The following is a 26,190-nucleotide window of genomic DNA, read 5'->3' on the forward strand; positions in this document are numbered from 1 at the left end:
TATACATGGGACAGAGACCTACGTGAGTGTGTTTGAGTGGCTTCTCAGACGAACCATGTTTTGTAGCTTCAAGCTGGGACAGGTTTTAAAATATCTATCTGGTCGTTGGTGGCTTTGTGCGAAGACTATCACTTTACGTTTGCTGCACGGCAACAGGTCATCGCAAAGACTCAAACTGTGATGAAGCGAAAACTATAATTCACTTCAACCATTGTGGGTCAAATGTGTTGTTTGTTTGTTGAGGCTGACAATGTGAGCACGGTTACCAAAAATACAATGCAACTGTTTTAGCATTCCACGGAGGTGGTTATAAGTTGAATTGCTGAGAACATTTAAAAACTTTTTACTCTTTGCTACCAAGCAAGGAATGTGAATTGTAATTTCCTGGAAAAAAACGTTGAAAAGTCAATACTAGCACATAAAATGACAAAATAAATATTGATCTTGATGTTTTAATTCTAAATGTAGGGGTAGTTGTTACATACCACATGCTACCATTCAATTTTCACGTAACAAAAGTAGTCGGCTGTTGCCAAGACCGTTGAGAGGACACTTTGGACCTGGTACCAATAACTCAATGAAATATTCGGACTCAAAAACCAAAATATTTCTAAGAAAAACACACTGTATCCAATAAATACGCTGTGGTTTCTTTAAGCTCCCGGGCCCTTAAAACCATCCCAGGCCCGAGTTCAAATGTACCCCCTCTGGACCCCTCCTTGTCAACACTACTGATAGCTGCTCAGTGCTCAAGTTAGACGACGGCAACTGGAGAGTCCAATGGTAACTTGAAAAAATTTTTAAGTGGTCAAAAACTACACGAAACTAAAAGCTCAGTTAATTCATTGACACAAGCGAAAGCCACACTATCCAAATAATTGGATTGTGAAATTGTCAGCACAGTTAATACAAAAACGCAAATTCTACTCGCAGAGAAGGCTTGCCTGTGGCATGAAATGAACACTGACAACAAAAAACGTTTTGCAAAAAGTCAAGATAAAAAAAAGATGAGCAACAAAAGTAGAAACAAAGAGCAAAACTCTTCAGGCGCAACATTAGAGTTAAGCTAAAGACAAACAAATTAAAACGTTCATCAATTTCCAAATACGTGATAATTCTCCGGATGTTTATATCCGTATATAAATCGACCTCGCGAGTTGTCCCGAATTTCTATAGTTCTTAATACAACCTCGCTTGTGACTTCAGAGTTCATCAACAATAAAATCGCGTTCAAACAATGACATAAGAGCGACAATGTAAACCAATACCCATGTCTCGAAATAGCTTGCTTACGCACTTTGTCAATTGAGTTAGACAAATCATGTGCTTCATGATATTAAGCTTTAACCTTTGTTACGTCATTTGACAGAATAAACAATGCATTTAAAATCTACTTACCAGGTAAAGTTTATTTGCTTAACAATTCCCAGGTAGAAAATACGAAATAACCATAGATAACTTAGAGTATATCTCGTAAAAAGATTTGTGTCTCATAGTTGTGTCTTAGTCTACTGGGTTGCTACCCACACAACAAATCCATCATTTTTTACATTGATTCAACGTCTGCAGGAGTTGAATCAATGCAAAAAAACTACTGATTTGCCGTTTGGGTACGTTACTCGGAATATCTGCAGAGATTAGATGGTAATATAGCAAAAAGCTTACTAGTTTATGTAACATTTTCCAGAGATCGTAGATCTTGCAGTGGTACTAAAATATTTCAAAATAATTTTTCATAATAGTTTTGATCTTGTGAGTTGCTAATGTAGGCCTAAGTGTGTATTGTAGCTATTCGAAACGTTTTTTCTCCTGTTTATCGAAATGAAATTATTCGCAAGCAAATTTATTCAAAACGAGAAACAAGGAATTTAAGAATTCAAAACACAGGATATGTCGTCAAAACAAAGCAAAAAATTCCGAAATACTTTTGTGTTGAACACTGAATAGTGTTTGGCAAATCTTAATTAAAATTTTGTTTTTGTATCGTTTGTCTGGTTGTACAACGCATGCCAGGTGCTTCATATAAACTCTAGTTTTGTTATTAAACTCTATCAAGTTGTAGCAAGTACAATAAATATAGGCTAAGTGGTGCACTTGGACACTGCAGTGCATATTTTTCGCGTTGACATAGTGGGACACGCACGCAAGCACCAACTTGTCCTGGTAATAACAGCCGTGCGATGAATACAAAAAATGAGACAAACATTCCTAAGTATTTCAAAAATATCTGACCACTCACCAGTGGAGCAGATCGTTGCTCTTTTAGCTACATCACGATAATCGATATTTTTGAATGTCTAAGTCGATTATGTGATCGGAAAAATATTGCACTTTCACAAGTCACATAAACAGGAAGCCCAGCAACAATACGGACTCAAGAAAAAAGCTGTTTACAAACAAGCTTCTTCAGATGCTTGTCAACGTAGTACAAAGGTTATATGGTATTGTGATGCTATACAAAATTGCCAGGCCATTCTCATAACCTTCAAGTGATTCGATATCGCAAAAAGTATTTTCTCACCAAGACGTTTTGTTTGTTCTATAAACACAAGCACAAGCAAATTGCCCTGTTGCTAAAAACAATCTTAAAATCGCAGTTAATTTTAGACCACTTATGTTTATAATTTCGGCCTGTCTGCATTCAGTGGAGGTTAAAAATGTTATTCAGATCTTTAAAACTTCCGTGCTTGCTTGAGTTGACTATTTTAAAAGCTAAAACAAATTTTTTGTAGCTGTCACAAAAAATACATGATGAATATCAATTAACACGCCTCACCAAATAGGCTATATCATCTAATAAAAAAAACATTAAAAGATGTTTATCACTTGTGGTGGCAAGCTTACTGTTATCGGTAACAATAACTTACACCCCAAAAAACAAGTCACTTCTAAAATATTCAAATTTAGATCACGAGTGACAGGGTGAACTGTAGAAGCATTTCGTGATCACAATGGCCTATCTAGGTTGATTTTCTTTCAACCCTGGAATCTCCAAAATAAAGAATGAAATCTTTGGCTAAGTGTTTTTAAAAATGAACGATATTTTGATTCAGTCAATGAAATTGAAATGCACAGTGCATGTATTTTACCACTTATAAAATAAATGCTCGAAATTGTTTTTCTATCGCAGGCCGTGGTATGGATATTTTCCAAATGTGGGCCTGTTTCAGACGTGTAAGACGGACTGACATCTGTTTACTGGTAATTATTATTACCCAGTCAATCTATAAAATATAAGATTATTCGTCTCAGACATAATTGACGTAAAAAGGGAAATAACGCCAAGCATTTCGGTAAGAACAAGATTAATGAAGTAGCAACAATATTCGATGCAGATAGCACTCATCGAGTAGAAAATTATAGTTAAGGAAAGCATCTTTAAGCTTATCTTTTTTTGAAAAAAAACTGGTAAAAATCAACATATCTGAACAACAGTGATCATACCAAATGCTAGACTTGTATCTCATGATGGTGCAATAATTCGTATTTCTTGAGTTATGTTTCCAAACATAAAAGCATAAATTCAATCAAGTATTGACAAGTGTGTTGCAATCTGACAACCACGCGTTTTCATGACGATTTGATAAATGTTTTACAACGTCACATAAACATTAGGTTATGAAGTTTTGTCTATCCTTCACCACGTATCTAAACATGGCGAGGTCAGCTGACTGATCTTCTCGCAACGTGACCAAATCACGTGACTAATTTCGTCAACATTTGCAATCATGCTGACGCAATCGATGACCAGAAAACTATCGGGTTGCCGTCAACCCTTAAGCCGCCTAGCAAAAGTTGCAATTTTCGTAACTTTTTAGCATCTCTAGACGTTGAAACGATGCAAAAATGAAAACAATTGAACGTTGAGAAAATGACACCTATTGATTGAATGAATGAGCAGTAGTTTCGCAATATAATAAGCAGTTTCTCAACAGTTCACATGATGAAGTAGAAGAACCACGAATTAAGAACTTTTTTTACAAAAAAAAAACAAAAAAAAAACAACAAAATGTAAAAGACAAGAGAGCTTTTGCGACTGTATTAGCACACTCCAGCCGCGTAAAAAAATCTCTTGGGACCAAGAGACTATGCTTTTGTAAATATTTTAATAGATACACATTGTGGTATTTTTTGCTTTGATAACTTGTGTTATTTTCTTTAATTCACTGGCTGCAAAGTTGATTTTGTGGATCTGATGCCAAAGATTAAGTGATTGTAGGCATAGGCGTAGCAGGGGGGGGGGGGGGGGCGAAAGGGGCCATGCCCCCCCCCAATTTTCAAAGTTTGGATTCCGAAGTTGAACCCTTTGTTGAAAATATAATATAATTTGTATGAATTTATATTGTTTTTCAAGACATCTGGCTATTGACACCCCCCAGGACTTGTTTTAGACACACAGAAAGACACCAATAAATTTTGTAAATCGTAAATCGCGCAAAGTTTACGCGATTTATGCTTCTTTTAACTAATCTGTGGAAGCAATTTCAGAATCGCTTATTCTGTTGGTTTTTTTTGTAGTTTTTGTGTAGCTAAGTTTTTTTGTGTTCTCTAATTTTAGCCGCAATTTTTGTCTGTTTGTGTGTTACAGCTACTTTTAATAAGTTAATAGCTGTTTATCTGTCTATAAATTTCATACAAATATTACCCTGAAAGTGTTTCCAGAAAGCGCTATAATCCATTATTTGAGTGTAATTTTGCAAAAATTTTCCGGGGGAGCATGCCCCCGGACCCCCCTAGAATACGCGTGCCTTCGGCACGCTCTAACCCCCTATCAGCTTTATTGCTTCCTTTCTTAACCAACCAGGAAACGCCACTGCAGATGTCTTAAATTAAACACTTTGTCGTTCTCTTCAATGCATCTAATATTTGGCCCCCCCAAATTTTTTTTCTGGCTACGCCACTGATTGTAGGCTACTAACAAACGTCACGACCAAGGCAAAATGTGACAAAACTTATCTAAACTTTTCTAACCGCGATAAGCTTAGACAATGAATGCAGTAGTTACACTCCGTCATTATACCATCTGTTGTTGCTCAACAACCAAGTTACTTATCGCTAAGAGATAAGATCTTAATATGATCTTAAATTCGATAGCGGCCGCCAAATTCCAGGATAACATTACAGCTGAAGTATCAACAACCAAAAATTTGCTGATGTTTGAGTAATGTTTTTACTTTAAACCAATGAATGAGTTTGCCACGAAAATGAAAACATGGCAGTAAATTCATTTGCAAACTGACAAGGTGGACCTAATGCTTGCAGCCCGACATTCTTTTCTGAGCAAGAAGCTGTCGGTAAGCCTTTTGTAAACACTCGAGATACCTTTACGCACGCTTTACGTCATCACTGCATATTAACTCAAAAAGACCAAAGGTTAAATTTCATGCTTGTGAATTTAAGCACATCTGCTTATTTTCGTAGTAAGATTAATTGGGCAATACTTTACATTGGCTATGCGTCGTACTTTTCAGATTTCATATTTTGTCTCATGTGTGAACAGCCCGATATAGTTTTAGATTTTTTTGTAAATCAAAAAAAAAAATAACTCTGACAAACCAATAACAGGCCTATCGTTACGAACTGCTTTGGTGTTGCTGAAAAAAATATTTCGTGCCCAGACCTTTCTACACCATGGTAGAAAATTACATGAGATGGTATAGTGCTGTGTTTATCAGGTGTTTAATCTAACACGGAACTTATTCTTTTCTTTTAAGTCTGAAATAACACAAGACTGTGAGTGATGTTGTGTTTGACGTTCCATCAAATAAGCACGTTGACTGCTTTAGGGCACTATAGAAAGAGAGCTTGACAGCTGCTAAACCCAGCCCTTGCAGCAAATAATTATGTAACATGTCCAATGGTCTATTGTCTTTATTTACCAAATCAGCTTCTTGTTGAAATCGATTTTAGCGAACTAACGAACCGTCACAAATAAATGCTAAGTATAACTTACAAAAATCTTAAGTGAGAAAGCCATTGTAGATGGTACTACCTTTTTCGTCCGGTGCAAGACAAAGACAAAAAATACTACGAAATGAATGTGCGTAAATACAGGAAATGCGTTAGTGATAAGCTCTTGAAAGTTAATTTTTTATTTCATTTCCACTCACTGAGTAAAAAACTTTTTTTTCAAAATTTAGCATTGAGGAACACGTTTTATTCCATAAATTGCTTGATCCGCATTCAAAAGCTGTAAACGTGTCAGTTCAAACGAATCCACCAACACCACAACTGAACCAAGAACTTCACTGTTTCGCGAAAACGTGATTTAAGACTACCATCTTGTGGTTATATTATTTATTAAAATTTGTTCACTAAAGTCGCCAATTCTCCTCCATTGTTCAAATCAAATCTCTCACCAGTTTATAACCTCAAGTAAGATGCATTTCCGAATGACATCTACTACTCACTATTCGGTAGATGTACATCCAAAGATGACTTGGTCAGAGATCAAGGCATCATTTTGAAAGCTTGACTCTTCTTGCCACAACTTAATGTTTCCTACATCATCGATAACACAATAATGAGGTGTATTGGAACCCATCCCAATATCATCGTCCAAAACAGCAACATTCAAAGTTGTATCAAAAGCACTTGAAGAAGGTGTAGCAGGAAGTGATTGGGATTGGTTTCTGTGAAAGTAAATTGCAGTGTAACTTCGGAAGAGAAGAAAATTTCCTATACCACAAAACCCCCACAATTTGTTGTGGATCATTTATTTTAGCACAGTTGGTTGTAGTGACTCGAAGACAAAGTGGTGCTGAATCTGTAGATGACTCGGGACACAAAAAGTCATTTCATGAAACATTTTTGCAACCAGTGGCGTAGCCAAAAATTTTGAAATGGGGATTTTTTCTGACGGCCGGCTGGCGAAGCCAAACGGCGTGTTTGGCTAAGACGACACCCAGCGGAGGGGGGTCTGGGGGGCGTCCCCAGAAAAAATTGAAAAATTACTTTGAATATGGTGCATTCTGAGAGCATTTTCAACAAAAATGTGGGTATGAATATTCCTGTAAAATGGTGCTGTCCGGTGACATAGCAAAAGGATAAGATCATGTTTTCTTCGGCATTTTTCGGAAATAAAGCTAAGTCTCTGTTTTCTTGTTGCTAATTGCTGGCTGAGATATTTGAATGTTCGGATATTGGCAAAACTCGCTCTTTTAATGCAGTTTCGTTTAAAATTAGGCAAACTTTTTTAGAGACATAAAGAGACTGCAAGCATCATTCTCAATATCGTGACGTCACACGCGTGCCAAAGGGGGTTGATACCCCCAAACCCCCCCTTGGCTACGCCACTGTTTGCAACTATGAAAGTTGGAAAACCGATAAAAAAAATCTACATACACCATCATGCATACACATGGGGCGTTGTAAAAGTTAAAAAGCAGAATACGACTTTACATTTTAAATTTCCAGTGTTGCACCGCAATAATGCCGTAAATGCACTTTAAACAAGTCCTACATGCACTAAAATTTAATGATTTGTGAATTAACTACGTAAACGGAAGGTTATTTCAAACTAGAGTCTTTATCTCGTTTACGTAAACCATCAAATAGAAATTTTCTTTCTTTTTTTGGAATAGCGTGTGCTTTTTTATATCACTTTGTATCGTTACACATCGTCAGATATTAATATTACTACCATGATAAAGCAGTGCAAAAATATTACAGTTACGTAGTTGCTTTGGCTAATTTGACGATTCTATCATTGAGTTGTGTATTACATCACATAAATTTTCTTATTCTTCTTATCGCTAAGAAACCAGTGAGAAGATAAAATACATAAAGAGGCACCAGCCTCTAGTTTACTACTCTAATGTTGTGCATTGCATTAAAAGTGGTATTGTAATGCTGAATATGCTAAACATATGAATGTTGTATCACTCTTTTCTAATAAACAATCGACTAAATTCAATGTGTTTAATACGTGTACGATTTAGTCAAAAATTTATTTCACAACTGACATACAGATTGCAACTTTAAAAAAGTTGCCTAAATGTACTGCTCTGAAACGTAGTCGTATAATATAGCGGAGATCCCTTAACTTAACCAACTGCAAAACTGTAGTCAAGCGATCGTTTCAGCGGGGAGGTGGCGTTGCTTTGCTGGTTGTTTTGACTTTTGCCCTAGAAATTCACTTGCATAGTATGGTAGCTTTAGTTGCTTTTAACAATAAACAAAAATTTAATAACGAAATTCAAATTACTTACAAATTCTTGTCTTTTATGGGTAGCGTCATTACTTCTGGTTGTTCAACTTGCCTTCGAGTAGACACTGCAGGCTGAACAGTAGATGGCTGTTCCAATAAAACGTTTTGCTGAATGTCGAAGCGGCTAAGAAGCTAAAAAGTCGCATTGTCCTGATTAACATAATGGGGAGACAAGGGCACGTCCCTGTGCTGGAAAACATGTGAAGCTGACTTGCACATAACTTTTAATCAAATTTTATGCAAATCAAAGCGAGTGTATCAAGTGCAATCTTTTGCGTGGACGTCGCTATAGTAGCTTCTGGACTGGAAGCTATAATGCTAGTCCTCATCTTGACAGCAAACAGGATTGCCATATCAATGGTGGTTTTAATGCCATCTTTTAGAAATTTGACTTTGTTTTTAATAGATTCTCAGGTTGAAATATGGCACGGTCGCAACACCTGAGGCTATGGTAGTAATCATACTATTGACAAAATCAGCCCAAACTGCAATATTATGAAAAGCATCTTCAAGATTTGGGAAAAGTTGCCTTTTCAAACCTGATGTTTTGTAAATAGACCACTGCGCAGTGATAAAACAGAGTTTTTTAAACTATTTACAATGCTGAAAAAAATTAAAAAACGCCAAAAATATATCAAAATGCCAAAGCTAAAATAGTCTGCCAAACGCATTAAAAAACGCTTAAATTTGGCGTCAAACCACCAATATTGCAATCCTGTTTGCTGCCAAGATGAGGCCTAGCGCTTTAGCTCCCAGTCCACATGCTATTATTGGTTTGATATGGAATCTTTATCTTTGGACTGACAAAGCCTTGATATGTTATTCCTGGTAGTTTCATATTCTTGTAGAGGCTCTTGACGCAGGGCCGGTTACCGAGATTGACAGAGCGAAGTTTTTCGATTGTTGAAATCTTGTTGCCGGGGAATTATTCCATCCATTAGGTGCCACTGAGTGGAGATCAGTCCTAAACGTGCGTTGCTCAAGTACACACCCCGAGAGTCGAACCACCGCCGCTTGATCTTAAAAGCTTCTTCGTTCACAGAGTTACGCGCTATCCAACTGAGGAGCGACATCCACGTCCCTTGTCTGAAAGTTTTTTAATTTTTTTAAAATTTCACATAAATATCAATGTGTTTTGAATGCGGAATTGAAAATGTGGTTTTAATTGTTTTAATAGCTTTTGTGGCAACGGTGCTGACAGCAAAATTATGTAATTTAAAAAGTACAACTCCAGGAAAAATGTATAGAAGCACCTGCCATCCTTCAGTCGGTATTTGTCCCTTTCCAGGTTCGATCAATTCCATGCCGTTGGAGAAAGCTTGAATAGGATTTCCTATAATTCAAAATTACGTTTCGAACAAACATATTTTCCTCGTTTTCCAATATTTTTTGAAAGTTTTTTCAAAAAAGATTCTCCAAACCTCTTGCTTACTGCTTAGGCTAATGCAATACCAAGATATAACTTTATTGGCAGCCTATTTCATCAATAACGCTGTTTTGTAAAGTGAAAATCGCATAAATAAAAGATATATAATACAAACGTTTAATGAGCTGGAAAAAATAATTTTTTCTTGATCAATCAACTCCAATTTGAACTAAAACAAAAAACTCAATACAATAGAACTGTCATCTTAAATAAGTCATTCATTATACTGTATAATTATAATAGACCTGTTCAAAAATCAAAAGTTTTCAATTTTTTTTAGCTTCTCGCATTGCTTTCCATGATTTTGACCATGGGAAATCCAAAAATGACAACAATTTTTCTCTCAGACGATGGGATATCCTGCCTCAAGGGGCCTAAGCATTTGCATTTTTGCAGAAGTCACCCATTTTTGACTTGTTAGGCCATGATTCTGACGGTGAAAATCTTTATCTCAACTGAAAACATTTTGATCCAATGCCTCACTGATAGCTCACACGTGAAAAGCAACTTTTGGATATTTTGCATCATTTTGAGAAATGTGGGGGAATAAGGAACTTAAGAAGTAGCACTTAGCGCCACTAGTGGTGAAGAGACATTTTGCTTATTTCAGGCAACCTATATACACATCTTTTGAAGTTTCTCAATGAGTTTAGTGTCTAGTTTGACAGAAACAGACGTAAGATTTATTTTAGACAATGACGTCAAGGTGGCGTCATTAAGGTCATGATGACATCATTCTGAATTTTATAACTTGCACTATAATGATCTACTAAAGATTAGCTCATAAATCTGTAAGACAAGACAGCAAAATAAGTAGGCTGCATTGCGGTATTGCTACTTCCCAGCCCTGTTAAATTGCAAGATTGAAATTAATTGAACTGCGCAAATAAGAACATTCACTCTGAAAGAAAAACTGTTGCTGTTATATCGACACTGCCGTGCCGGTCTTAGGGTATTTAACCAGTGCCGGTGCCGTATAAGTTATACGGTTTTACACAGTTTTATTATAGTGCAGGAAATTTTGTATGTTTTGAAAAACGGTAGTGTCGATTTGACACTAGGCTACCGTTTTTCAAAACATGCAAAATTTCCTGCACTAAAATAAAACTCAGAAAATAAATTACAGCTGAACATTACTAAAATACAAAAGCAAAAAACAATGGTATGCATTATGCAATGCTACACAATGTTATTGCTTCAAACTTGTCTGCTTTGTAACTTGCTGCATGTTCGTTCAATTTTTCACGAGTGAAAATAGAAATTTGACTGATAACTTCGAAATGATTTACAGAATGCAGGCCATCAACTTGTTCAGAAACAATTGTATTGGCAGTCCCAAAAGCAATTATTCTCAATGGAAACATTTGCACCACAACTGATCAACTTTCGATGTCAAACAATCAAATAGTGATGCTCCGGAGGCAGGATGTTCTACTTGCGTTTGAGAATGCCACTACAATTGTTTCTGAACTAGTTGATGGCCTGCATTCTGTAAACTATTCATCTCGACAGTTATCAGTCATATCTTTATCTGTCTTGTCTAACAGAGTAATGAGCTAGTCTCTTGCCCTTCAATAGATTATTATAGCGCTGGTTCAAAATTCATAATGATGTCATTATGACTTTTATGACGTCATCGTCTAAAATAAATCTTACGTCCGTTTCTGTCAGACTAGACCAGTGGTTCTCAACCAGTAGGCCATAGAAGCATTTTGAGGTGGGCCACAGACATATTTGAAAAATTGAAACATTTCGTTTCATTTGTGCCACGATATAGTCAATTTTACACTTGTGTGTTTGTTTAGTTACAATGAATGATGCTGCTGTTTTTAGCTACAAAGTGGCAATCATCGTTCTAATTATTGCAACATGTAGTTTTACATCAACTCAGTTTTTACAACACTTATGATGTAATAGACTAGTTTGTGGTTACAATTAAGCCATCTTTACAGGCTAAGTGGTAGCTTTGTTGAACTTCTGCAGATCCGCTTTTTAGCACGTGCAGCATTTTATTTTGTGGATTATTTTGAGGAGGAATTGACATTTAGTTTGATGAAGATTACATTCAGTATGTATGTACCGTACATCAATTGTTGATAACAGAGAAGAAAAAGGACAATGTGTATTATGTTGTAAAGTTCTTAGTCATCATTCATTGGGGCCATCAAAACTCAAACTTCACCTGGAAAAAGTTCATCGTCATTACAAGGATGAAGATATTATTTTTTTTAACGAAAAGAGGATAGTGTGAAGCGTCAGCGCCTGGATTCAACAGGGGGATTCCAGCAACATTCCAAAGGCAATGTTCTGCTGCTTTTTGTTTATGAACCGCTTTGTAATTTTTTTCTTACAGAAAAACTGAATGGGCCACAGAACTTTCATGCAAACAAAAATGGGCCACGAAAGAAAAAAGGTTGCGAACCACTGGACTAGACCCATTGAGAATTTTCAGAAGATGAGTATGGGTTTCCTAAAAATAGCAAAATGTATTTTCACCACTAGTGGCGCTAAGTGCTACTTCTTAATCTTCTTATTCCTACCACACATCTCAAAATGATGCAAAATATCCAAAAGTTGCTTTTCACTTGTGAGCTATCAATGACAGGGTTGATCTCTAAGTGGTTAAAACTGGTTTTGACCACTAAGCGGTTTAAACCTGGTTTTAACCGGTGAAAACTAGGTTTAAACCGGTCAAAACCCAGAAAAGTATTTTTATGTAGTGAATGGTCGGATACCTGGGCTATTTAGGAAATATAAAAGCAGTTGTGACTATTTTGATATGCAGGCCACCCATAGGCGTCGATTTTTTCTTAGAAGAGAGGAATTCTGGGTGGGCGCCTTTTAGAAGCTGGTTTTAAGAATGCGCGAATAGATGTTTGACTTTGCTTTATGTATAACTTTTCAGTAATGAAATGACAACATCGCGCCGCGCCCCAATTTGTACCCAGCAACAAGTTTGTGAGGAAAGATTTCTAAAAAGCGATTGTTTCAGTACGTCTTTAGTTTGTATCGGTTATTTTATTGTCATGTTCGTTATGATGTCATATTCATATTCCCTTACGCTGACACGGAACTGAAGTTTGATTGTGACGTAACGAAAGTGAGAATCTTTGGAGAAAAGATCAAACGTGGCTTTCTCTCACTAGGAATTGCCAGCGTGTGGCAGTTGCCGTAGCAACAACAATGCAGTGAGTACCGAAAATGGTTTGCAGATGCTGATTTTTGTTTCTAACTGCGACAATATTCAATATGTAAATAGAGGAAACGTACGACATGTCCTTTTAAGAAGAGAGGAGTGCGGTAAATGCGCGCATTCAGCGTTTCAAGTACAGACACACTTGTCAGCGCAATTTCGATTACTATATGAAAAGCTAGGCCACGCGGAATCTAATTGTCTTGGCTTTCTGCTCTAGACAGGTTTTCAACGTGCGACGTTCCAAGAGAGAGAGAGATGAGTTCGGCGGTTTTACAACGTATTGGCTTGACATCACTGACCTCGAAATTCGTTTTTGTTGACGGCGGACAAACGTGTCCGGTCTGAGCAGTTATCTCGGCGGACAAATTAAGTCTCACGGCGGACACACCAGTTTTAACGTCGATCGTCATGTTTAATCACTATATTTTGATAATTATTCGCCATTTGAGCACTGTAGCTATGGTTTGGAAAGCTTTATAAAATTTGAGCGAAGTTACTCTGAAAGGCTTTCATCAGACCAACGACGTGCGCTTGAAGAGTTAAAGCGCCCTGTAACTGATTAACTTCCACCAAACGAGGTCGTGTGGCTTCTTGCGTCACAATGCTCTGGGCACTAGTCGGAAAACTCCTGCACAAACGTTACTATTTTCTGCTGTGCAAAATTTCACTATAGGCTTCTTTCTTTAGGTTTATTTTTGCGTGTCATGTGACTAAAAGCGAAAGTGTCGAAGAGCAAGCAGGTTCATCGCCCTCATTCTCACTTTTAGAATTCTCCCTGGGCCTTTTCTTTCTTACAGTAATATTAAAACTTAACAGATTTTGCTGCATCTTGCCGTAATAGCCTACTGCCACTGGTATGATCTAATTTTGACATTTTTTAACCAACCTTGCCATCAATATTACTCGGAGATCAAAGCCAGACATTGTGACGTAACACTTGAACTAAGTTGCGCGTTATTACTGTAGTGTAGAAGTACCATACTCCCGTCGATTCTTAGCAAAGAATTCATGTTTGTTCCGCTGATTCAATCATCAATCGTTAAAGCAACGTAAAAATTGAAAGTTTTCCTCCTTGAATGGAAGCTACGGGATACAGTAGCCTATTAACATTTTCTAGAATGCGCGGAAAATTATATCCTCGCAACAATTGTTCATGCTATGCAATGACGATTTGTATCGCTAGTTTCTGTGTTATTTCTCGGCGGACAAATATGACCGATCTAGATGGTACTTCCCGCGGACATCACATGCTGCGACGGCGGACATATCATGCTCAAACGCCTTTTTTTCAACGCAGCGTTGTTGCAGAATTGCTTTGTCCTGTCGGATACCTAGCGAGAGACATAGCGTAAAACAAGAAGTTGCGCTGCAGATGGTTGGATAATTCAGCGTTTAACCAGAACGGAAATAATTGTAACGAACACTTCATAAATGTCATGAAAACAGGGTGGGAGAAACATATTTTGCCCACCCTAGTTTCACGGCAGGGTGGGCGCTGCCCACCCGGCCCACCCTATTTCAACGCCTATGAGGCCACCCATGGCCGCCTGAACTTTTTATTAATGGCCGCCAATACCGACCTGTCAGACAAAATTTGATGGCAAATGTTTTTCATAAAAAAAAAAAAAATTGTTGGAATAAATTCTTGTACTTCAGTTGGCTGTGCAAATTGTTCATCGTTCTACCAAGCATTTTTTGGTTCATCAGAAACTTATTTTTAGAATTTGAATTTTCTTAATAATTAAAATACCCGTATGTTACAGATTATAAGGCGCAATTTAAATCCTTTTTTTCCTCATAAATTGATTGTGCGCCTTATAAGCCGGTGTACCTAATTTATGGATCAAGTAGTGCTTTATTGCCTACACTCAAAACCAGTACCGGTACCGACACCATTATTATATAAATAAACCACCGTCTTACACAATAAACTACGGTAAAAGCAATTAGCAACTGTGATAATCACTAGGCCCACTTTTTCTTTTGCTCATTGTACTATTGTGACTTGCTTTAACATTTATCACGCATTTTTGTTTAATGAACTTTATACGGTAACCCATACTCCTTAAAATACGTTGCGTTCTATAGCCCTGGGCGCCTTATGTCTGAACAAAAAAGTAATCAAAGCAATTTATTGACAGTGCGCCTTATAATTGGATGCGCTTGATGGTCCGTAAAATATGGTAACCAACTGATTGAAATATCAAAAATAAACGGGAAAATTGAATATTTTTTGTTCCAAATCCAGCATTTAGGTTATTGTTGATGAAAACAAAATATAGTTGAACACCATTACTAAATATGGAGGGTAATATTTTTAATTCAATTGAAAAGCAACTTGATTCATACACTAAAAGGGGTTTTGACCAGTTTTGACCAGTAATATGTGGTCAAAACTGCCCGGTTTAAACCAGGTTTTAACCGGTTTTAACCGGGCGGTTTAAACCGCCCCGGTTTAAATTGATCAACCCTGATCAGTGAGGCACTGGATGAAAGTGTTTCCAGTTGAAATAAAAATTTCCACCATCAAAATCATGGCTTAACAGGCCTTCTAAAAATGGGTGTATTTGGCAAAATGCAAATGTTTTGGCCTCTTGAGGCAGAGACTGCAGAGTATCTCATTGTTTGAGAGTAAAATGATTGTAACTTTTGGATTTCTTATGGACAATGGTCAAAACCATGGGAAACAATGCGAGAAGCTAAAAGTTTGAATTTTTTTGATTTTTGATCAGGTCTACTGTATATCATGCATTTCATTCGATCCTGAGTAGACTTAGTGGCTGACATAAGCGTCGATTACGCAGCAGGGCAGGGAGACGGCGCCTCCTCTGGTCTGAGTTTGTTAATATTAACAACTTTGTAAGAAAACTGCGGGTTTTGCGCTGTTTACGCGAATGCACAAGGTGCCTTTGTTCAAATTCCAAAAGTCGGCGTTGCCAAATGTCTTGTAACAAAGGTTGCAAGTCTGATCGTGCTGTGGCAATTTTAGCTTGTCTATTTAACGTCGAGTAAGGAGCCCGTCTGGAAAGTCCGACTTTTGGCAATATGTAGTCCAACACGCTAGCAAGAAAAGTTCAATTTTGCGAAAACTGTACAAGCTTTTTATCAATAGTGTGTGGAATGAAAATCGCCAACAGTATTTAGATAACAAAAGCTGTTGCGTTTTTTTTTCATTCTCTTTACTTATTTGTTTTCTGGTTATAGTTTTGTTTGATGGACCAACGAATTCAATTCTGAACGAACGGCATTCACTGCCTTGTATTTAACTGAATACTACGCAAGCATGCAAGGGTATTCGCTATGTGTCCAGCTTTCGGCAAAAATTAAACGTAAAAGACGTAAAATTACAGATTGCGAAATGGAGTCAGCAATTGCCAAAGTAAAAACTTTCAACACGTTTATTTGCAGGGATTCAAATTGCATTTTCAAATGTCATGATTTCTTGCCGATTCTAAACTTTATGCGGTTATTTAATATAGAAAGCTCACGAAACAAAATAACTGCTTTTTGGAAAATAGTATTCACTGCTTAGTAAGCAAAACGAGCTGTTTTAAGTAACAATTTTTTATTTTTGCGTATATATAATTGTTCTCATTACGTAACAATCTATGACTGTTGCAGTTAATCTTAAACCTTAGCGGCCGCATGAAACAATGGTGTAAGGTTGGCTGGGTAATAATAGGGGTAATAGACGTCGTTAAGGCAAGCAGCTGATCACACAAAAAAAGTTTTACAGGAAAACACGAGAAAATAAAGTAAAAATGCTCGAAAAGTTTAAAGCGATACCACACCCACCAACAACGGTAATTTTCAATCTTCATCGTTTAACAGTAACTTGCATAAGTATTTTTAAATCGTGCGACTATTTTGGCACAAAAATTGAAGAAGCAAATGTTGAGAACGTCAAAGCCGCAATATTTATATTTGCGGTCAAGACCATTGAACATCTTTTCTTTTATGATTTTTCGATTGAATTCTCACACATTACAAGTATCTCTGCTTCAAGAACGTCATGGGGAGTCTTCATCGCGCACTTCACTGACCGAGTTTTGTCTGAACTCAATTGCTTTGCTTTTTCAAAGCTGCACTTCTTCACCTGTTTTTGATGACATGGACGTTCACATAGTGACTTACAATTTCCCTTTCCGCTGCTGGAAACGTTTTTTCGCCTCAGGTAACCAATTGTTGGCGGACATCAGCTCTTTTTTACATTGATTCAACGTTTACAGGCGTTGAACCAATGTGAAAAGAGATGATTTATTAACTGGGTTTCTGTAATTAACACCATGTTCGAAATTTGCGTTGGCGGTTTTTTTGCAGACACAACTCATATTTTGTACAATTAGGCTACTTCAGCATTTATTTATTAACTCGGCAACTGCCGGCGCCTAATTAGAAAACTGTGTCTTCCAGGGCGTTTGGTCAACGTTATGTAATTACAGACAAATTAAATAATGCGCACAACCGCCACAGACTGACATGCAGGTCCACAAATAGTGCATTATAATCGTTTAGGCCGAAAATAGGCAACTTTTAGAAATTGCTTTCAGAATTAGCTGGAAATTCTAGTCCCCCTGGAATTGGCTTAAGCTACTTCAGTAAAAAATTGGCACGAATGGTGGCAGAGTGAAGTAAATATGTCATACCAATTATTTTTTTAATAAATAATTACTGGCGTAAACTCCAACCTTGTTGCTGCGTAATGGTAGGCATGGCGGGAGTATCCATATGAACAGTTTCCCAAATTGAACCATCTGGCATCACTTGAGTAACATGAAGGTTTTGATTGTAAGATGGGGGCATAATGCAAGCTTGTAATGTTTGACTTCTCTCAACGTTGAGAGGAACTATACCGCAAGTGGTTCCATAATCGACTGCAAAAGATAAGAAGCTACAACCACCACCAATTAGTGCTTCATAACCATGTGCTAAAAATTGTGCATAAGTTGTACAGCACAAATTGAGTTGAAACTTGTGATACAGTAGTGTTGCACGGTGGAAAGTTAAGGTACTAATTTAGGGACAAGAATACAAAATTGATGAAATTTCCTTACTCCAAAAACCTGGAATCGGGCACGACACTTACCCCCATCCCTTAAGATCCTTCTTGTTTTATAAAGAAGACATTAAAATCGTCGGTAAAACGCATTAAAAACAAACATTTTCAGAGATTACTTCAGCTCAGCAGAAGCAGGAAATTGATGGAAACGTGTAACTGACTTGATTTGGGAGATTTGTGCGGCAGCCATGGGGGAATTTATCCCGCGGCGTCAGGCAACACTTGTTCACAAAAAATTCAATTCAACGCAAAAAAATAGCAAACAGAATAAGCTATATGACTTTTGCTCTATTTTGTTTTGAAACCAAAGATGTCAAAGCCTAACCATAGCAAAATATAAACAAAGCTTCTTTTATAACGGGCATACTCAGAAGGATAGTTAGGGGGAGGGGGAAATTGTCCCGCCTCGTAACATTTCAAATGAACATTTCAGTCTGCAACAGCATCACTTAACAAAGTTTGCTATTGATTTAAGCTAAAAGTACTCGATCAGAATGCGTAATTTTAAGGTATCTTTGTCAAAATCTTGTGGGGGAGATCCCCCAGATCCCTTCTGGTACTTCGCCTTTGGTGCCTGGTTGTCCGAGCTCAATCACATGTTCAAAAATACTTATTTGCACCTCTCTCCTATTTTTGTTCTGGCTACGCCCCTGGGCATACTGCATTGCTTTTTGAATAATAAACTTTAGTGAAACAGCATACTCTAACCACCTATGTAGGTTACCTGTAGTCAGGGCCGGCTTAAGGCGGGGGCTGACGGGGCTGCAGCCCCAGGCCCACCAAAAAAATAGGCCCACCGATAACAACTTACTAAAGAGCAACTGACATGCTTATCAGGATCAAAAGAATAAAGGACTAAAATCATAGAACGAATGCTAACTGTGCAAACCAATGGTTCTTAACCAGGGGGCATGCCTCCCCAGGGAGGCGTCAGCTAATTTCCAAGAGGCGCGAGACCTACTGAAACCACTTCATTTGCCAACAATTAAGCCTTTGTCTGATACACGTTGGGAGGCACGACGTGACGCTATGCATGCGCTAAGAAAAGGTTATCAAGCAGTTCTTCAAGTCTTGAAAGCAATGTCTAATAATAATGACGAACAATCACAGACTAAAGAAACAGCCAAGTTTATCTTGTCAATGGAAAAAGTTTGAAACCGTTATTTTAATTGAGTTATGGTCGTGCATAATGGAACGGTTTCATAAAACTAGTCGGGCGCTACAGGATAGCAAAATCACTTTGAATAAGACAACAAATTTGCTTCAAGGTCTACATGGCTTTGTTCAAACATTAAGATCCCAATTTCAAGAATTCGAAGGAAAGGGTAGAGTAGCCTATGGCTGTCATCATCATATTGAAGAAATTTCAAGAAAGAAGAGACAAAAAATATGCTTGGATAGCGAAGGTGGATCTGAAGACACATCACTTGATCAATCGTGCAGATTCAAAGTAGACTCATATTTTCCAATCATTGACGAAATTATTTTGGGTATGAAATCCCGAATTGCACCATAGGCTACGATCGTCTTCAAATAAGATTTTCGTTTCTGGCGGAATTAAACACCATATCCAGGCATAACTATAAAATTGAAGAGAGTGCTAAAACATTGCTTCACATATCCAGATGATCTACAAGAATCACTGCCTGAAGAGGTGATTTATTTTTCTGCACTGCTAAAACAACATCATTTTAACAGCGAATGCAGCAAAAACTCAAATGTTTAGATTCATCCATGAAAATGAATTGATGCAGCCTATGCAATATGCATTTCCTAACGTAGGCTATCTGTTGTACTAAGAATGTATCTTTGTCTGATGATTTCTAATTGTTCAGGCGAGCGCTCATTTTCAGTGCTTAAAAGAGCAAAGAATCAACTGCGTTCATCCATGGGCCAGAAAAGGTTGCACTCCTTAGCTTTACTCTGCATTGAAAACGAAATTTTGGAAAAAATAGACATTGATGATGTTATTTACAGCTTTGCTTTGTCTAAATCCAGAAAACATGTCATTCGAATGTGTTTTATAAGTAAATAGCCTACTATAGGCTACTTCGGGTAGGCTATAATTTTTGTTATTTAATTTCAATTGTGATTGGTGCAATGAAGGGAATGAAATATAGGCCTCAGATTACCATATAGCCCAAGGTCTATTAAAACCTTAATCCGGCCCTGCCTGTAGTGCAAGCGTAAATAAACGAATAAAACAATTAATTATGATGCCTCACTTTAATATGACAACATGAATTTTTTATTAAATTAATTATTTTTATCTTAATAAAGCAGAGTTTATAGAATTTGACGTACAGTAAAAAATAATAAAAACTTGACGTAATGTTAACAAATTATGGCCTAAGCCCAGCGTAAGTAAAAGTTTAATTTTTTCTTTTGTCGTGTGAGCCTCTGGGGCCGAGGGTCTACTTCCCCAGATACAAGATGTTCGTGGACTACACTGGAAGGCTACTAGAGAACGCCAGTCTTTGGTTTCATCATTCAAGACACGCAGACTTTCTATTCCGTTAGTTGGCTTTAAGACCATCGTCAATGATGTGATTCACGGTCTGTTCCTCAGCACCACATTCACAAGAGAAAGAGGCCATTCCCTATTGAGGCATGGTTGAGCGGAAAAGCTCGACACCCGTACGACGACGATTGAGGCGCACCCAGGCCTGTCTCTGTAGTGTCTTTTTTGTTTAAACATAATGTAGCCTACTGCATTGATTTTATGCTAATCTGTACAGTTCTGCCTATTCGTACCGAGCGGCTCAAGATATTGCTTCCTTCTTCGTGGGGCCTCTCGCCTCATAGGCCTCAAGTTATTGCTTACAAAAGCGTATCTAGGTTTTGGACCCTTGCGAGATGGGCGAATACCTTTGCATAAAAAGTGTTGAGTCATCGCCCTGTAACAAAATATAATACATTTAATCACCAGTAGGGTGCATACTTTCAGTCATGGCCATAGGCGTCGATTTTTTCTTAGAAGAGAGGAATTCTGGGTGGGCGAGAGTTTTCAAACAGATTTCATTGAATGTGTATGTTTGCAAATTCGCAATGGTTAGTCTTTCTCACAAAGACTGCGCTTAGCGTCGCTGCAGCAATTAAGCTTTAATAGGTTTGATGTTTGCTTTCTTGCGCCTTGCGATCTTATGAGCGCTGCTAAACTAAACAAACTTCTTTTATGTTTTCCTTTGCAACCTAAAAAGCGTGTGTCGTGACCTGTTATCCTTGAAGTGGCGCCTTCGGATTTGCCGCATTTTGATTTGTAAAAAGCAGTGTTGTACGCGTCAATGAAATAAATTGACGGCGTCAGCGCAAATTGCCTAAAAACTTTAAGACGTAAAGTACTGCGTCAGCTCTTGAAGAAATTGACAGCGTCAGCGCTAAATTTCTAGCGCTATTTTAGCCAAGATCTCACAAAACGGAAGCATTTCAACCAAGTTTAGGCTAACAATAGCTATAAATCAGTGGTTCCCAACCTTTTTATTGTCACGGACCCCTTTAGATAAATTATTTATTCTGCGGACCCCTACCTAAATTTTGCCTGAAACTCACATACCATTGACTATTGTAATAATTATGCTACTCAACTACTGTACTGTGTCATATTGCATTGCCGCTATGACTCCTGCGGCAAGTATCAGGTTAAACAGTTGCTCAAATAAGAAAATGAATGAATTATTCAAGAAATGTCAGCAGTATTTGAATACTAAGGTGACCCAAAGTGCCATGCCGAAACTTTTTCAACGTAAGTAAATTAAATAAGAGGGCTGTCCTGTTGTTGCCTTTCCTGAACTAAACGACTGAACTGTGGTTTAGTTTTTGACAATGCAACACGCATGTCATCTTCAACGTCCAGGCGATTTTGATGTTTAGTTTTCATTGTAACAAGAGTTGAGAATCCTGCCTCGTAAAGGTAAGTGGTTATGAATGGTAACAAAACAATAATCGCTTGCTTTGCCAAGAATGGTAGGTTTGCAGTTGTGAGCACCAAAATTCTTCCACAGTTTTTGAATGAAATTCAATGCGTAATAACTCTTTTGATCTCAAATCCATTAGGTCATTATTACTGAGATCGTCATCGCTAATGTTGTTCAAGTCAAAAAGAAAAGGATTTCGAATCCATGTTTCAACTTCGTTCGGTAGGTGTTCTAAATTAAAATAAGATTGATATGAGATTTTTAGGGTTTCCAAGTGTGCGCAAAATTTTTCTCTCGTAGAGATCAAAAGAGTACATTCTTTTTGAATTTCATCCATCAAGATCTTCTAACATTGGAAAGTTAGCGTAATTACCTGCTTCCCATCTGCGTTTCCAAACCGGCAACTTGGCTAAAAACGCTTTCAGTTTTTCAGCTGCATCAACTATTGTCACACCTGGTCCTTGAATGCCACGATTAACATTGTTAATATGACCGAAAATATCGGCTAAGTAGGCCATACCGTATAAAAAACTTTTACTCTCAAACAATTTTGAGAGGGAACTTCCTTTTGCTTTCAAAAGAGTTGATACCTCATTTTTTAGCTGCTGCAGTCGTTTTAAAACTTCTCCTCTAGATAACCAACGTACCTCAAAATGATACAAAAGTAGGCTACTTCGTAATCTGACCCTACTTCTTGACAGAGCGCTTCAAAATTACGATGTAATTGACACATTTGCATTTAAACAGAAAAATGAAAGTAGAAAGATTGCTTTTTGTTTTTTTTTCTCCAAAATTCATCAAGGTAATCACGGCCCCCCAAATGCTTTCTCACGGACCCCAGGTTGGGAACCACTGCTATAAATAAAGAGCAGGTATTATGTTTTGATACTGTATTGTAATTAGCTGCTTAGCTTATTAGTTATTTCCTTGTAGAAACACAAGTTTTGTGGGATGGCGCAGCGGGTAAGGCGCTCGCTTTCCAATCACGCAATCCTGGTTCGACTCCCGGCTTATGCTGGTTGTTGACAAACACCGCTCACCTCTACCCAGGGTGTAATAAATTGGGTGGGCGTAATTGCTGAAGTAAAGGCGGCCGAGAGAAAGGAACCGGCCACCCTACTCTCGTTAGTGCCGATGGCTTAGTATAATGAGAACCTTATCTTCTCATCCCCCGATGCTTGGATTCAAGTATGGGACTCACCTTTTTTTTTCAAAACGTTTATCTGACAATCTGCTGCGTTTGGGACGCATAATGTCCTTTCCAAGTGAAAACATGCATTCCACAGCAGCGCTGGATGGTATTGGTGCGTTGTATTTCAAAAACAAGTCTTGAAAACGTTTACTCGGAAAGGTAGCCTATCACTGTTTCAAGCGTGCTGTGATGGCTTAGCATATATAAATTTTTTAACGAGGTCCACTGCACCAGCATTGCTCTTTTCAGGGGCATAGAGCTCTTGAAATAAAGTATCTTCAACCTCCGCGATGACATTCATTGATTTTTCGCTTTCTCTCTCTGATCCCACGTTCTCGATACAGCTCACAATATGAGTGATCAACATTTGGCGAACTTCTTCCGCTTGTATTCCAGGTAACCATTCCCAACCAACACAAAAGCGGGTAATTCGGATGAGTTGCGCTGGCCAGAATACATTGTGAAACGAGATTTTCCATGAAAACAAAAAATGACGCATAGCACGTGACGCTTAAAATCGGCAAAATATTTGACGGCGCTATCACTTCCGTCAACTAAAAAATAAACTGACAGCGCTAGCCTCAGCGTCAACAAAAAGTTGACGCCGTCAACATACAACACTGGACTAAAAAGCAAAGATTTGTAAAAAGCGATTGTTTCAGTACCGTACGTCTTTAGTTTGTATCGGTTATTTTATTGTCATGTTCATTATGATGTCATATTCATATTCCCTTACGCTGACCCGGAACTGAAGTTTGACTGTGACGTAGCGAAAGTGAGACCATTCGGATAAAAGATCAAACGTAGCTTTCTCTCACCAGGAATTGCCAGTTGCCATAGCAACAACAATGCACAGAGTATGTACCGCCTTTTTTTCAATGCAGCGTTTTTGCGGAATTGCTTTGTTCTGTCGGACATACGTAAAACAAGAAGTTGCGCTGCAGTTGGTTGGATAATTCAGCGTTTAACAAAAACGGAAATAGCCCAATTGTAACGAACACTTCATAAGTGTCATGAAAACAGGGTGGGCGAAACATATTTTGCCCACCCTCGTTTCACGGCAGGGTGGGCGTCGCCCACCCGGCCCACCCTATTTCGACGCCTATGGTCATGGCCACCTAAAGATATGGCCTGATTTGTCACATTTTGCAGAAATTTTCAGGTTTTTCTAACTTTGGGCGAACGTTTAAATAAATTTTTCTAAAAATTAGATTTTTACGCTTTCTTTATTCTTTTCCCCAGATGACACAATAGGTTTTAACATCCTCACATGTTGAAAAACAAAGAAAATTTGATTTCGAAGATTTTAGTCAGACTGTTAATTTTTAATAACAGTCTGATTTTGCATTTTTCAACTTACTTTTTCTCATTTGCTACTGCTTCCCCAAGGCAACAAAAAAGTTTTATGTCATAAGGAAACCGCAAAAAGTAAAAACATCTCAAAAAATGTCAGTCAAGCACTAGCAGTAGCTGTAATCAAAATCTGCAAAAATGTGACAAATCAGGCCGCATCTCCAGGTGGCCATGTTTCAGTTTATATTTTGCAGTGCAGAAAGATTCCATTTTACATTTCTATAATTCAAGGCGAAGCAAGTTAACTGATAAAAAGTATTTATAGTTGAGCAAGGTTAAAAAGTAATGATTTGAAATTATTTTTGACAGCACATAATTGCAACCAAACCAAAATAATAATCGCATTAAAAATACGTGACCGCAAATTTTAAGTTGAATCCCTTCGAAATTCAGTCTTCCTTGCAAATTACTGCCCATGAAATTATACCAAAAATACAAACAGTCGGACACGCCAAAATCTTTTCCACTGCAATGTCAAAATTGAAGTACAAACCTATAGGCTACAGTACGTAAGTGCTTGTTTCAGCCGCTAATTTACGATAACACCCCATATCTCGCATATCATTTTATCACTTTATGTTTGTAAAACCTACAAGCAAAAATTTACAAAACTTACAGATTGTAGCCTTGTAACGCTTCAGTGACATATGCCGAATTCCGATGGACAAGAGAGCAGCTGCTGGTCTTGCTAGACTGGCGTTTGATACGACTCAAATAGTCCACTCTTGATTGCAAGAAAAACGGATGTGCATATCGCTGCCAATCCCGAGGATCAACATGTGTTTCGTTATCAACAGCAACCTTCAAAACCACATTCATGCATTATTTTTCAAAAGAAAAACGGATGCATTCAATTATTGTCCCAGTTGGAGCAACTTTTAAGTGTTGTAGTGAAACGAAGTTAAAAATATTGAAAACCTACCGATGACTGAGTGTTTTTGAGTCTTCCTAACTCTTTTATCAAAAATTTTTGTTATTTCAACTTTTGATTAATGTCCAAACCGTTTAGTGTTACGGATTATGCTGTATATACACTTGGCCTGGTAGGATTTTTATATGATGCCTCGCCTTTATCTATCTCAAAACCTTCAGATCGACTAATTTTGGTAAATTTGAAGTTAACGAGCAGAATTTCTGTTAAGTTCAGACAATCCAGAGCATGCAAAATACCTAAAATCTTTGTCGAAAAGACCAGTCTAACAGCTTTATTTGCGTTCAGATACACAGTCGTCTTGTAGCTGTATTCATCATTCTGCTATCCATTTTGTGACTCTAATTCACTCTGCAGAAAGCTACAGTAGGCTATAAATTGTCAGTACGTACCTTGCGAAATCCATACAGATTTAGTTGTCGAATAAAACTGGTAAACGTAATGGTTTTAAAGCCATCTTCTTCAGGAATACTTTCGTTTCTAAGAATCTCTTGTTCAAATCTTGGTACATCCACCACAAAATGGCTGCCAGATTCTACCCACCACAGTGAACAATATTTCTCACTGCTAACAATTCGAAATAATTTCACAGGAAAACACGTGTAATTGAGTTCTCTTACCACACCATTGCTATTCACTGCAATTGAGGAAGGATGCATTCCGGAATTTATTTTTCTTTGTTAAACAACAGTAGAACTCAAGAATTTCTGGAACACACTACAGTGCTTTCTTGATAAAGTGTCTTCTTTTGATATTCTAGTACGGAAAAATATTGTCTTCGTTTGTTTTAAATTAATTAGTATTATGACGTAACAATCAAAAATTCCGCTCATTGCGAGATTGCTTCAAGGTTCTGTTGGTGGCAGAGTTGCCAATTTGCGATGTTTTTTTTCAGAATGTGGCTAGTTTT

General features: G+C 37.6%; 1 protein-coding gene across 2 annotated transcripts; it reads right to left on the minus strand.

Annotated features, from left to right (window-relative positions):
- Positions 1 to 5,852: 5,852 nt before the first annotated feature.
- LOC145781180 (uncharacterized) lies at positions 5,853 to 26,013 on the minus strand. Of its 2 annotated transcripts, XM_082592954.1 has the most exons (7): positions 25,673 to 26,013; positions 24,966 to 25,150; positions 20,645 to 20,787; positions 17,520 to 17,705; positions 9,463 to 9,542; positions 8,211 to 8,341; positions 5,853 to 6,632 (listed from the first exon to the last, which is right to left on the minus strand). In XM_082592954.1, the coding sequence occupies exons 1-7, from the start codon at positions 25,937 to 25,939 to the stop codon at positions 6,410 to 6,412; spliced, it is 1,215 nt and encodes a 404-aa protein (XP_082449080.1). In that variant the 5' UTR covers positions 25,940 to 26,013; the 3' UTR covers positions 5,853 to 6,409. The 2 variants fall into 2 exon arrangements, with proteins under 2 accessions (XP_082449080.1, XP_082449081.1); XM_082592955.1 differs by lacking the exon at positions 17,520 to 17,705.
- Positions 26,014 to 26,190: the final 177 nt, after the last annotated feature.

This window comes from Aplidium turbinatum, chromosome 12 (genome assembly GCF_918807975.1).
Source record: "Aplidium turbinatum chromosome 12, kaAplTurb1.1, whole genome shotgun sequence".
Lineage (NCBI taxonomy): Eukaryota > Metazoa > Chordata > Ascidiacea > Aplousobranchia > Polyclinidae > Aplidium > Aplidium turbinatum.

What these genes read in the sequence shown, in the direction of transcription:
- LOC145781180 (XM_082592954.1), bottom strand. Translation starts at nt 25,939, where the DNA reads ATGCATCCTTCCTCAATTGCAGTGAATAGCAATGGTGTGGTAAGAGAA. An exon ending in GCGTTACAAGGCTACAATCT is followed by an intron (nt 20,788 to 24,965) that starts GTAAGTTTTGTA and finishes ATTTTGTTACAG; the next exon opens with GGCGATGACTCAACACTTTT. An exon ending in GCAATATCTTGAGCCGCTCG is followed by an intron (nt 17,706 to 20,644) that starts GTACGAATAGGC and finishes TATCTTTTGCAG; the next exon opens with TCGATTATGGAACCACTTGC.